Raw genomic sequence first — 14,372 nt, 5'->3', positions numbered from 1 at the left:
TACTTGTAATCTTCCACAGAGCTTGGCTCCACAACAGTCATCTTAAGAAAATCTAAGAACTTTGAAATGCATTAATCCCCAGTGAACTGGATCTTTGCAACATATTCATTCTTAGTGTTTTGGCAAAGTAGCCCCATGTCACTAGCTTAATTGATGGCAGGTTATTTTCCAGTTGTCAAATAAACTTTTCCTATTTAAGAGTCAGAAATAAAAACATTCACTCGTACAGGAACTGAATAATTTGGAACACGAACAACATAAGTATTTATTTGAAAAACATTTTCCATTTAAGTAAAATGGCAAATCAGCTGTAGTAGCTCTTACTACTAATTCTAATTCACACTCACAGTCACTTTTATTCATCATATTCAAAGATACTGCTACAGAAAAACATTTCACCAAGTATTTAGAAAAAAATATATACAGACTCTCCAACAGAAAGTTAATTAAAATAACAAGCCAGGCAATTTAAAGCTAAGATATGAAACAAGCTGACATTTATAAACACAAATAAATAAATATGTACAAAAGAGTCTATGCCGACAACAAAGAAAAGCTTTACAAAGCAAGTAATGGTGACAAGACTGGAAAATAGCTCAGGAGCCTAGACTAAGCCTCTAACAAAATATAGTCTAAAAAGAGGAAAAAGAAGAAGAAGAAAAAACCCAGATTCTGAATTGATGTTATTCTCAAAGTTAGGCTAAACTAAATTTTGGCTCCACAGCTGAATTCCTGTCCCTTTGTTCTGAGGGCCAGCGCAGGGGAGGACCGCCTGCTGAGCGCTGGGCCCTCAGAAAGATGGGCCTTCGACATCCATTGCAAAGGCTTCTGTTCAGCTGGTTCTTCATTTTTCTAAAGTGGAGCTGACGTTATTGTCAAATATGAAAAAAAAGTGTTTTCCCAGATCTGGATGAACATGAGTAGAAATCAAAGCCATTTTTGAAGCTCTCTCTTAAATTACTAAAAACTAAATAAGCACTTTGCATAGAAATCTCACAGTAGAAAGCTAATTAAATTCTACCATGAATCTCTAAGGCTTGCGAGGAAGCATATGAAGGTTCAGTGACTACTGAAGGTGAATTTTCATCTGTATGTCACCTCTGCCAGAATAAGCAGCCTGTTCTATCACCTACAGAAAGGACCTGGCTCTCCTGGAGCGAATCTAGTGACGTTATTACTCTCCTTTCCTATGATCCACACCCCTCGCCCGTGAAGGCCAAGGTGGGCATGCTCATCTCTCCCAGGCCAGTGTTCCAGGCTGCTGCAAAATGGAACCGCAATAAAAACCCACCACCACATCATCTTACCATCCATTCAAGTCTGCAAATTGCTTCATGATGGAAGATCAGCAAAAGGTGAGAAGCCCTTTGGTTGCTGCATAGCCTGAAAGCTGTCCTGCATCTTAGACCAAGGGCTACCTGCTCTGTGCCCAGAGAAAGGCCCCCAGTGGCTCAGTTCTGGCTTCTGTGTTTCAGCAGACTGGCTCTGCCAGAATTCTCATCTCCTCATCACAGGCCACTACCTCCCAGACCCCAACACTTCCCAGATAAGCTGGAGCAGATGGACAGGTACAGCATGTGCTGAGACCAATTTCTAAGACACTGGAAATGGCTCCATCATTTAAGAACAATTAAAATGTAATCTCCTACACATTCACTAGCAAGCGTATTACTCAGGATAGTTTGAAAGTTGGGTAAGTTGCTCAATATTATGCATGGCTTGTAGGCAGAAACCTAACCCATAAATAACACACCATCTACCTTGCCAGATCTCCTCTGGCTCTTATAATCAGAGGACTTATGTACAGATGGTTTTTAGACTAGCAGTTGTAGACCCACATGTTTATAAATTAGTTTGATTATGATAAGTCACCCACATGTCCCAGTTTCTATTCCTTGGGACAAAACTCCTGAAGGAGGAAATAAGAGGCTTTTTATTTACGCAAGTGGAAATGTCTTCAAGTCTCTAGAGCAAGGACAGGACCACGGAGCCTCAATGGTTGTATTTCCTAAAAGGGAGAGACTATGGTACACAGCATGCTTCATGGCAATTCTCATTCCTCCCATGAGCCATGGACTCAAGACACAGCAGAGGAGCGAAAGCAAAGGTGGAGGGGATTTGTCCTCCAAGCACTGATGCGAGACCCATGCTCACGGAACGCCAGCACTGACGTGATTCAGATGCATGGGGTTAAATTATAACGATGATGACGCTCAAGCCTTGGGTGACGAACAGGATAAGTGAAAAAGAAATTTACAAGCCCTCATATTAACTAGGTCAAACTTTGGGGAATCCTTTCTTTCTTAAGCATGTTAGGGTCTCGAAGGTTAAATGTTTGGTATAAGCAGAAAAATTCCTTTCTAAGCCTTGAGTCAGACATTAAACATTCTTTTGTATCTGTGGTTGAAATTTCACTGAAAAAGAGGAAGTGCTACTGCTTTCAGAGAAACTAGCACTGAGATGGGACTGTGGGCGTCCAGAATAGTAAGAAATATCCGGACGCTTCTGAGTGTTGAGAAAGACAATGTAGCTAATGGCCACATCCAAACCTAACTATCAGGTAGGGTGTGCGTGAGCTCTGAACCAGGGCTCCTCCCCAGCTCTGCCTCTCCCATCACTCCTTTAATGTCCCCGAGGTCTGATTAGCCTGGTTCAATTATATATTTAAAAAAATCACATCCCCTATGGGTACTGAGTCATGTTTCTCTCAGAACTGAAGTTTTGGTGATGATGGAAACTCCCCTGTGGCAGAAATACACTCAAAAGACAGAGTCTGAATTTCACAAAAGGCTTCTTAACGAAATACAGTCCTCACATATATGCAGTTACTTAGACAATTGCACGTTTACATCTGCTAGTCACGGTTTTCACTGCGTGCAGATCTTCACATTTCTGCAGACTGAGTCCTCTTTCTTATATTACAGACGTTAAAACTTTGTGCTGTGGCTGAAGGAGTCTGACATGATAATATTTTTATAGAAGTTGTCTGAATGAGCATTGCAATAACCCTTGACCTTATCAAGGACTTGATGGACAGGAATGATTGACGTCTGCTCTCCGTCAGCATGGGTCAGCTTGGAGGAGGGCTTGTCCGTGGAAGCACTGTCTGTAAGAAATGATACAAGAAATTAGGCTGCAAGATGAGCTGCTGACGTGCCTCAGGGCCGCCAAACTGGACACTATTTTGCACAAAAGAAATGAAGCTCTGGTTCCTTCTTAGGTTAGGTAACAGGCAGCACTAAAATTTCACGGTCTTCATCTTCAAAATGCATTCTTACGTATGAATGAATGTTAATTTGCCATCTAGTAATTTGCGTTGGGGTTTCAGAAATGTTCTTCTAAGTGATATTTTTCAAATAGAATAATCAGAATACTGCAGCAAAAATATACGTGGCAGATGGCTCAAAAGAAGAAGTGACAGGTTATATAACAAGTGAATTAAAAGATGCTGAAATATTTATGGAAGAAATTATATGATATCTAAGATATGTTTTCAAAATAATACAGGAAGGGGAAAATTGGTAGGTGGCTATGAGTTGATAGGTATAAGGGGATTCATTATACTAGCCTATTTTTTATATATGTTTGACACTTTTCAGAATAAAAAATTTTATAAAATATAATTTAAAGGATTTTGGAGAATAAAAGTGAATAAAAGTAAACATAAAAGTCTATTTTGAACATATTTTCCCATGGCTTTTAGCTTGTGAAATGATTGGAATACAGGAAAAAAAGCATCTTTTGTTAATTATTTTTAAATTACAGAAATCAGAATCTTTATCAGAAATATTTTAAGTACATGTATTTACTAACTATGCTACAGTCTCAGAATGATGTTATTGCTGACAGCAGTATCAGAGTAATCGATGGTAATAAAGGACTGCTAAATACACTTCCGAATTTCTCAATATATTTAAATATCATTTCCCTAGACCCAAAAGCTTTCTAAAATGGGCTCAGATAGTGCTCTGAAACTCACTTAGGCTCTATTATCTACAAATCCATATGGTTATCTTCATGTATATCTTGTAAGTATCTACCCTCCTCCCTTCTCCCAACAGATTTTGGAGAAAAATTCTACTCTAAAATTAACCACAGAGATTTCACACCCAAGAAGGAGCAAATATGACCTTCTACAAAGTACTCAGTTCCCTACAGATGTGTCCTCTTTATTCACCATAGAAGAGGCAAAAACTCTATCATGAAAAATTCCTTCTAGGAATCGTGGCTCCAAAATTAGAACGTTCACTCCAGGAGTTTTATGTTTCGAGGTAAGTTGGACCCAGTATGTGACATCACATTAAAAATCCATCAATAATTGGTAAAAGTTATCATTGCTGCATCTGTTGTCTTTGGAACTGACTCAACTTGTTCAACTGTCGTCTTGTGTTGGAGCAGACACGAAATAAAACGAAGGCTAAAACAGGAAATGGTGTGCTCACCCCATACTAAAGGAAGCAAGAGAGAGCAGACAGTTTATGGGAAGGACGGGCAGAGTGCAGCATGGCAGGATGATTACGTCCCAGGACTGGTGAGATGAAGCTCAGGGAGACACTGTCTGGGCCCCTCCCCACTTAGCTCTCAGCAAGCTGATTGATCCTGTGTTTCCCTCAGTTCATATTCACTAGCCATTGGTTTTCTGTTGGAGATTTTTCTATTGACTTAAATCTCAACAGTGAACAATTTGTGCCTGATGTTTTTAGAAAACCACACATGCTCAAACTTCAAGGTGATACTCATTCTGTTTCATTGACGACTTCCATGTACTTTTTAGAGATCTGACCAGCTCTATTCCCAATATATGACCCAATTTTCTGGGTCTTCCTAGTACAATAAAGTAAAATTCTGAGCAAGAGCTGTACTTCAATACATATGCTCTTCCCAGTCCTCTGGTTAGATTTTACTTTAGGGGCAATCCAGATTTTGATGATAGCTGCAAGTTTGAAAACCAGGGGCTAGGGAAATGAACTCTAATTTGACCTACGCTGAAATTTCAAGCAGATAAAAATCTTCAAAAAGCTCGCTTGGAATTGACAATTTTTCTTTATGACTTCTATGAATGTACCATGACATATCCAGTAATTCATAAAAGCAGTGGAAAAGTAAAGAATTTCACTCTCTTCTGCAACAAACTTCTCAAGTACTGCTTTTCTTGTTATTTTACCTGATATGTGACCCACCAACTCCAGAACATGGCACATTTCCTAGAAGGAGCGGCTTACAGACACCCCCATGCAGAGAGCCAGCACAGCACACAACCATTTGAAATTTCAGAAATTCCAGCTCAATGCAGAAATGTCATTGTGCTAGCTGAGAGGTATTATAAAAAACAAGCAATTTTGCTGGTGCAGCAAGAGTCTTAGCTCAATCCATGCAAATATTCTCTTACTACCTTGCAAAAAATTCATGCATTCAAAAAAGTAATAAAAGTTTACCTGAATGATCCACTTTTGTTGAAGGAATGCTCTTAGAAGACATTATCTACACCATAAACATATGAATTTCTAATCAATTCCAAGAATAAACCAACTAGATATCCATGATGATACATAGTGACTTTCTCATCCTCCAAGTGGCCTAAGCACACCAGCAGTCCCCCTGAGAAGTGGCCAGGTAGCAGAAGGCCTTTTGTAGGTCAGTTGATTGGAAACCAGAATTTATTATATCACAGAAGTAATGCCATATAGAAGACTATATCCTTACGCTAGTTGGCAAGAACCTATTTCACCTCAAGGCTTTTGTTATGAGAAACAGAAAAATGTTAATGCATTCTTTAATTCTTTAACACACACACACACACACACTCTCGTCATATTGAAATATTAAAGTTTTTCTTTGGTTTCTCCATTTCTGTGTTTCCTTTTATCTTCTAGTCAGTTTTCCCCCTGATGCTTAATACTGCCAAATATTTCATTAATACTTCCAAAATGCCCCCTGTTCCAAATTATCTACCTTGTTATCTTCTCTCCCCTTTTGATAGCGGCATTTCTCCAGGATAGCTATTCTCAGCTGTGTTAAGAGGAAAACAAGTCACTTGGTCTAGTAATCCCCATTCATTCATAAGTGAATTACAATGCATTAACTATTTCCATTTTAAAAGAGGAGGCAAAGTGAATATCTAGTTTTAAGGCTGATTAAATAAAGTGAAAAATTCATTCATTATAAGTAAAGAGATTTTGTGCCAGGGAACCACCAATTAGGGAGAATGATGCAGCTCAGACTATAGCCCTGTCAGCAATTTCCTTACATGGGTATTTCAAGCAGGGCTGCACAGACCTCTTAATTGTTGGCAAAATTGTTTGTGTACAGGACTCAGAGGCTGCACCTTATTCTGGAAGAGAGTCTATAGCTTTTATTTGATTCTCAAAAATGTACTTGACTCCAAGAAACTTTCAGAACTGCCGTCCTAAGCTGCTCCAAGGTTTCCAATCTTTCTTTAATTAAACTTTTGAATTAACAAACTCTCTAAAGGCTCAAACTTTTTTCCACGGTGCTATTTTGAATCCCAGGCAGTGGCCACTCCAGGGGCAAGGCACAGAGAGTGGTGCAGGCAGGGACGTGTGGAAGGATTCAAAAGTACATACGGGTCATTTGAAATTCAAACATTTGCAACGTGAACATTTACAGACACATCACACAACAAACTCCCGATTTGCAAAAAGCCAAATATAAATCTGTTCTGTGTCATTAACCTCTGCTTATGTTTAATAGCTAAACAAATTCAAAATTAAAAAGTATTTCCATTATCCTTGTAGAGCGTCTTTAACTAGGAACGTGCTGGGTGCTAAGTGCTGACAGCTGTTTGCTTGAGATTTAGTGTTTAAAAGTAGCAGTTCTGCTATTTTCCTTTGAAATGGTTAAAAGATTACACCTTTTCGCACCACTCACTGGCTATCAAATACTGCAAAATAGTCTTTATTTTCACGTTGTCTTCAGGATTGTTCACACACAGGCTCAGTGTCAGAGTGTGTGGTCATTGTAAATATCATGAAGAGACAGGCGAGCAACAAAGACACGATGTTTCTCACCATCCTGCATCACTTTTCAAATATGATGCTCTCTATTAAGGGCTAAATATAACATACATCCTGGATGGTGTTTCTTCCTGTTCCCATGCCAACTTGCCAAGTAACTTTCAACCTATGCTGAAATAATCTACAACTCAATTTCTACATTTTTAAAATAAAAACACCTAACTTTTAAAACAACATACCAAATTTTTTAAACAACACAAAGCTTTGAATCAAATGAAGTCACAATAATGTTCAGTGTTAATGATATTATGACCATATGGATTCAATTTTGGCTGTTAAATTTTAAAAGAGACAAAATATTCACACAGGTGCTAGATAAAGTCTTCAAATAGATTTTGATTTTCACAAACCTAAAATAAGCACCCTAATGGGCACTGGAACCCATCAGTCTTCATGATATGCCAATTTTCGCAATGAAAACACAATGATAACTGTACCTAAGAAGGCTCACCACGGCCAGAACGACTCACCAGTGTGGCTGTTCCTCTTGAAGTAGGTTGTGGAGCTGGACTTCGATTTGGATGTAAGGTAGGTGGAGTTGGAACCAATGGAACTTGAGGACAAAGATTTTCCGAGATTGTCAGAACTCTTCTTGATGATATTGGTAGCTGTCTTACTCCAGTCTGAAAGAAACGACATCTCTCACGAATCTGCTTTAAGGGAATACGTTCTGCCCTCAAGAATCATCATCACCTTATTTAAGCAATTTGCTTAGAGCGTTCAATTTTCTGAAACACGGGCAATAGCGCAGAGAAGAGAGTGACATTTAATCAACAGTCAACTGAAGAAACAGATATGTTTCTTACTTTGACCCTGTATATGTATTGTTTAAAATCCTACTTTAATATCCTAAGGATGAGAAGTAACCACTGATGATAAAAAAAAAAAGTACTACTTTTCTTCAGGTATTTTTAATATTGAGAAAAATGTCTTTGCCTAATAATGTAATTGAGGAGCTCAAAAATGTGGAAAGGTGTGGCACCTCTGGATATCTGAGTTGTTCAATGAGACATATGACCTTGGGCAACTCACTCAACCTGTCTGGAATTCATGTCTCCCCTTTGCAGAACAGGAGGGCCGGGCCCAGAGTCCTCAGATCTCTCTGTAGTCCTCATGCACTAAGACCCCGCCAAGCGTCTGCACACCCCAGACCTTGACATCCTGCTACCATTGGGGCTGGGCTGCTTCGACTGGAAGCCTACCTGACCAACGTTGCTGACTCCTCTGAGAGGTGAAAACCAGCAAGCCCCCTTACCTGAGTTGTCCGCTAACCGAAACCTCCCGCAGCAGAGATGCCGCCTCCACTGCTTCTGGACATTCTCCTTCATGGCGCAGTGGAAGACAAATATAAACAAGCCTGGGATGAAAGAGAATAGGGACGTTTAAGCCAACGGAAACACTTTTTAAGATAAATCTTGTAAGACACATGGATTCATTTTAATTTAAATTTTTACATCTGAGTCACTAGGAAACACAGAGCTAGGGATCTTGCTGTGTGGAGCAGACGTCTTAATCCCTTAGAACAGTACACAGAGGCTCAGACAAAACCAGAAGAATCACCTCGACTCGACTCTGTCTCTGCCTGTTCTGTGCGCTATTCGTGATGACTTAACCGAAAGACTAAGCTGAAATAGGCAATATTCAATTTAAGAGGAATTTAGCATTTCCAGTGTATTTGTTCTAAAATTATGGGAAAACATTTCACAAAATTTAGAAAAAGGAGAAAACATACATGAGCTCATCATCTATTTCAGTTTGTGTCTTCTAAGCTATCTTATGTACGCACATTAGTATAAGTCTGGGCCAGAGAAAAGTGGTATTTTTGCAGGTCAAAAATGGTCCCAAATCAGCAAATTCATGTGGCTCCACCTGGCCTGCTTTAGTTTCTCAACATTTTAACACAGAAATATTTCAGAAATATTGTGAAACAGTCTTCAATTTTTTTTTTTTTTTGAGGAAGATTAGCCCTGAGTTAACATCTGCTGCTAATCCTCCCCTTTTTGCTGAGGAAGACTGGCCCTGAGCTAACATCCGTGCCCATCTTCCTCCACTTTATACATGGGACGCCTACCACAGCATGGCGTGCCAAGTGGCACCACGTCTGCACCGGGATCTGAACTGGTGAACCCTGGGCCGCCAAAGAGGAACATGCAAACTTAACTGCTGTGCCACTGGGCCGGCCCAATTGTCATTTTTATAGTGACTCTCGGCACCTATCAAAAATTGCCTGTGTCACCTGGGCTCTGGAAGCCAACCCCTGTGAACTTTTCAAGGAATTTCCTTCTGCATTTTTACCCTCTCTTTTCTGTCTTATCAATTTCTCCCTCTATACTTGGTTATTCCCATGACTTACAAGCATATTCTAGTAACTCTCTTTTAAAAATCAAACAAAAAATTCCTCCTTCAACCCCTAATCTTCTTCCAGCTTCAACTTCTTCATTTCCTTTCCCAATAAATAAAACTTCTTGAAATGGTTAACTTCTGCTGTCTCCAGCTTTCCTCATTTCTTCTCTTCTCAACCCACTCCAAACAGGCTCTATCCACATCTACAATGCCACTCCGACTGCTCTCGTAAAAATCACAGCGACTCTCACATTGCTAACTCAGTTCTCATTCCCATTTTACTAGACCACCCAACAGCATTCAACACAATTGACCATCCTCCTATTCTTGACACCATTTTCTCCTAGGTTTTTTCCCAATTTTCTTCCTGTTCTCCTTGATAGACTTTTTGGCTTTACTTTTAAATGTTGACATGTCCGTGCCGCAGTCCAGGATTTCTATCTTTTCTATGGCTACACTGTCCCAGCAGGTGTAATCTCACCTTGTGTTGGACAAGTACCATATGCTAATTTTCATATTTGCCCCCATTCCCTTCTCTCCTCAGCACCACCACAATTCCAACCCATAATGCTTACAGGACATCTTCACTTGGTTGTATCTCCACTTAGCAGCATCTCAAACCCCTAATATTCTAAATAGAAGTCATCTTCATCACTACTCTCAAACCAACATATCAAGCTTATTCCTGCCCTACACCACTTCCAAGGCTCTTCCTTCAAATCTTTCTGTAACAGGTTCCTACCTGTCATTCAGGTCTCAGATCGATTGTTAACTCCTCAAAGAGGCATCATCAACTGTTTACTGTATTTTTTTACGTCTTAACCTCTAGTCACACACTTGCACATACCTATTTTTGTTGTGGCAATGATCAGTACCTGATATCCTTATATTGCTCATCTATTCACTTATTTGTTTTCTTCTTCTTCTTCTTCTTTTTTGGTGAGGAAGATTCACCCTGAGCTAACATCTGTGCCAATCCTCCTCTATTTTGTATGTGGGTCGCCACCATAGCACGGCTGTGACAAGTGGTGTAGGTCTGCACCTAGAAACTGAACCCAGGCTGCTGAAGCAGAGGACGCCAAACTAAACCCCTACGCCATGGGCCAGCCCCATTTACTTGTTTTCTTGGTTATCGCCTGCTAGTAGATAATAAGCTCCAAGAACACAGAGATGTTTGTCTATCCAATGCTATACTGGCCATTCCCAGAAGGATGCCAAGAACTACGCAGGAACTCCACAAATGTTTGTGGAATGAATGAATGAATAGTAAGATTAATCGTTCATCTATTCCACATGAGTTAATTAGACACTTACACATATTCTAATGTGTTAAATGTGTTTGGAGATGGGGCTTAAAAACAGGAGTGACTAGAACACAAACTAAGGGGTGAGAGGAACACAATGAAAATACGTTTAAGGCAAAAGTTTCTGAAAAGTGTGCAAGTGAGTTGTCGAGGGACTGCCTCAGTGATACACGTACCAAACAGAACATCTGCACAAGGAAGGGTCTGCTACAGAATGCAGTGACATGCGGTGCCAAGCAGAACATCCACACAAGGAAGGGTCTGCTACAGGATGCAGTGACACGCGGTGCCAAGCAGAACATCCACACATGGGAGCGTCTGCTAGAGGATGCAGGGTTGAACTGAACCTGAAAAAAGCTTTTGGTGGGGAGGTGGGGGAAGTTTCCAGGACAGGTAATTCATTCAGTGACTACTAAGCACTGCAAAGCAGGAGGCCCCATGTTTTAGGAGTTGGATACTCAAAGAGGAACAAGGTAGACAATCACTGCTCTCGTGGGGCGAAGGGTCTAGCATGGAAAGGCACAAAAGTAAAAATTATTACAGAATGTTTGAGGGACATTAACACTTACCTGTTCCTTTCAAATATGGAGGATCATACAGAAAACTGCAAATTACATGGTAGTGTGTACAAGTGGCAAGTGGGAAAAAGTTGTGAAAGTACTTTCTTCTGATATGTACAATTAAATTTGCAAAATATGTCTCAGGTTATGCTTATCTGTTTTATTTTTCAGTACCGCAACTTAAAATGGCCCATAATTTTATCCCAGAATAAGTTCCATTCTTAGGAAGTATTAAAAAGGAGCCTGCTGGATTTCTAGAGGATGGCCCTGACAGCAGAGAAATGGCCGTGGCTGAGCCTCCGCCTCTGAGCTTCTCATCTGATCATCAGTGCGCGCCCGACACTTAGTAGGAGCTCTATAAATTCCTACTGAAATTACTGCTTGAAAATGATTCCTTATTTTGACTTGTAGAAAAATGTTACTAGGAAAATACTGACTAAACTCTAGTCACTGATTTCAAATGGATGACCAGCCCATTAAAAATTTCCTGGGAAATTCAAACACATTTATCTGAAAGGTATAAAAAGGCATTTAACGATCTAAATGAAGTCATATTAGTAATTAGTAATATCATTTTATTATGTTTATATCATTATAAATATTTATATAAGTAAAATATTACTTTGTTTATTATTACATTATTTATTACTAATACATTATCAGTAATAATTAGTGAAGGAAATATACCCTGGTGACCTAGCTCTTTGTCTGAAATTATACCAGATAGGTTAGGGAAGTTCTAATTTTATTTTAAAATACTCTAATATATATGAATCAAATTTCAATCTTTCAGAAAACAAACAAACAAACAGCTCCCAAAGGTCCCTGTGCTGGGACGGGCTGGGGAGGGAGAGTGGAGACAGGGCACCTGCTTGCAGACTGGCCTGGCCTGTGCTCGGGCGCCCCAAGTCTCAAGGGAGAGGAAAGATCTCGTTCCACACTTAGAACCCCTCGGCCTCAGGACCTGCAGTCTGCCCACCTTCCCAGGGAGCGGGGAACAAACACCAGTGGGTGCAGCTCTCATCTTCATACCTGAAATGACTAAATCTGATTGCTTTCCAAAGCCTTCGCACACTGACGACCCCCAATTCCCTAGCCAGCTTGCTAATACAGAAAATCCTTTGAATAAGTAAGCATGCTTTGTATCACTGGCAGTGTAAATAACCAATGTGTATAAAAAATGTGAACTGGTTCAGATCCTTTGAAGTGTTCAAGAGGTGGTGGCAGTCAGAGTGAAGAGAGCGAGGGCACAGAAGCCTGAGGTACAGTCAACACAGGTTACAGTTGAAGGAGGCTGCGGTTTGAGAAGAGGGAGCCCTTTGCCTCGGGTTTACTCTATTTTTGTTAACGAGGGCAGAATTTGCAGACTTTGTTCTCGGAGGTATTTTTATCACACAGCTGAAAATACAGGTAACCGTGTGTTCTTCAACAATGGTTTAACAGAATCAAGGATTAGAGCTGGAAGAGATTAAAACTCCAGCTAAGGGCTTCCATCCCCAGGCGCTCACCCAGGCCTTATTCCCCACAGGGCCTCGATTTTCATTTAGTTGAGGGCAGAGGGTAAAATTTGCTAGATGCTGCCTCGCTTGGCACTCTGTAGTTTTTATAAATGTCATGTATACAGGAGGAAAAACCTTGAGGTTACGTCTGGTGTTTTGAGGACGTTGGAAGAGAAATAGTTCATGGTTTGGGCTTTTTCAGCCTTGCTGGGGGTGTTATGATGTGAATTATTTTGAGGCTCTGATGCCGACCACGTGGAGTCAGAGAGAAGGAGCTTAAAGATAAGATAAAACTGACTTAATGAAACAACTGTTTTAGGTTGCTCAGTGCTCCCCTGAATCCTAACTGTAAAACGTGAGATGCCATTGCCTGCTTTTAAGGAACCACATTTGCTTGTAAATACGCAGGCATCCAATATATAAATTAGATGCAAAATTTGATACATCTCCTCTAAAACTATGTGATAGAAGTCATCTAAATGCTCCATGGCCCACTATCAACTCTGATGCAATGGGACAAAATTAGATAATAGGTATGAAAAGTTGGAATTCTTAGGAATGAATAGATTTTTAAATTCCAAGGTAATACGCAGATTCTTTAGCCATAAGATACATTTCCATTTTAAATCAGAATAGGACTCTCATTATAGGTTATTTTTCTACTTGCAGTAACTAGCGCTTTTCACATGAATTTGTTAGTCTGGAAATAAAAATTATACCCAAATTCTTTCATGACCAAACACCCCTTTGAGAGTTCAGCAGTGGGAAATGTGGTAGGTGTTGCATCTGGAGGAGCACACATACACAGCATGGAAAGAAACTCTAAACACTCTGGGCACAGGAGGAGGAGAAAATGCAGTGGGCGAGCCAAGGGCACTGGGAGGCCGAAGAGAGAGAACACTGGGCTAGTCCCTCTGCAGTTCTGAGTGCTCTTTTTTTTTTTTTCCATCTACTTACAGATCTTAGTGCCAGAAGCATAACCCAAATCATAAAACTTTAGAGTTCTACATTGACATGCATGGAATCGGTTTGATTTCTCATCCCTGTCTCTGTTCTCTTCCTTTCAAAGGTTTTCCCTTTGAGCATCTCCAGATGGATCAGACGGCACCCTGAGGAGGCTCTCGTACCCCCTGGAAAGCGTGCTCCTCTGGCTTTCTGGAAAGGGCTTTCAGCCATGCCTGGGACCATACTCATCCGCCTTTACACTTCCTAGTGCCTTACAGCTCTATTAACTGACCAGGGAGTAGGGAACATTGCCCAGAAAAGCTGGAAGCTAAAGTGGCTCAAAAGATTGAATTCAGATGTAAAGGCTTTAGTCCATCTTGACAGGCTGTGCTAGTTCCATGGCACCTGCATGGCTCATAACACAGAGGTCATGGTGGTCCTTTTTAGGTGACTCGCAGTCTAAAAAACCACCAGTCTGATGACTCCTGGGCAAAGGTCCTTAGCAAGAGTTTCAGCAGCTTGACAACTGCCTTATTCTTTATTTTACACCTATACGAACCCGGATTCCATGCTAGGACAAGAAGAAAAAACAAAAACTTAAACCGACTGTAAATGACCAGATTCCTGACCAGTCCTCCGCCCCCTGGTCCTACCCTCACCCCTCCTTCCTGTTACCTCCGCCTTTCA

At 40.4% G+C, this 14,372-nt stretch overlaps 1 protein-coding gene across 11 annotated transcripts in view; it reads right to left on the bottom strand.

Moving 5' to 3' along the window:
• Positions 1-237: 237 nt before the first annotated feature.
• Positions 238-14,372, bottom strand: part of ADGRG6 (adhesion G protein-coupled receptor G6) — a 133,779-nt gene continuing 119,644 nt past the window's right edge. For 8 of the 11 annotated variants that reach the window (XM_070506355.1, XM_070506340.1, XM_014854869.3 and 5 more), the window contains 3 exons: positions 8,290-8,391; positions 7,505-7,657; positions 238-3,106 (listed from right to left, as the gene is read on the bottom strand). In XM_070506355.1, coding sequence (XP_070362456.1) covers positions 2,928-3,106; positions 7,505-7,657; positions 8,290-8,391 — 434 coding nt within the window. In that variant the 3' untranslated portion in view covers positions 238-2,927. Of the gene's footprint in view, positions 3,107-5,435; positions 5,482-7,504; positions 7,658-8,289; positions 8,392-14,372 lie in introns of all 11 variants that reach the window. The other 3 variants (XM_070506363.1, XM_070506367.1, XM_070506373.1) reach the window with 1 other exon arrangement.

This window comes from Equus asinus, chromosome 1 (assembly GCF_041296235.1).
Source record: "Equus asinus isolate D_3611 breed Donkey chromosome 1, EquAss-T2T_v2, whole genome shotgun sequence".
In the NCBI taxonomy this organism is placed as follows: Eukaryota; Metazoa; Chordata; class Mammalia; order Perissodactyla; family Equidae; genus Equus; species Equus asinus.
This window is presented reverse-complemented; position numbering and strand designations above follow the sequence as displayed.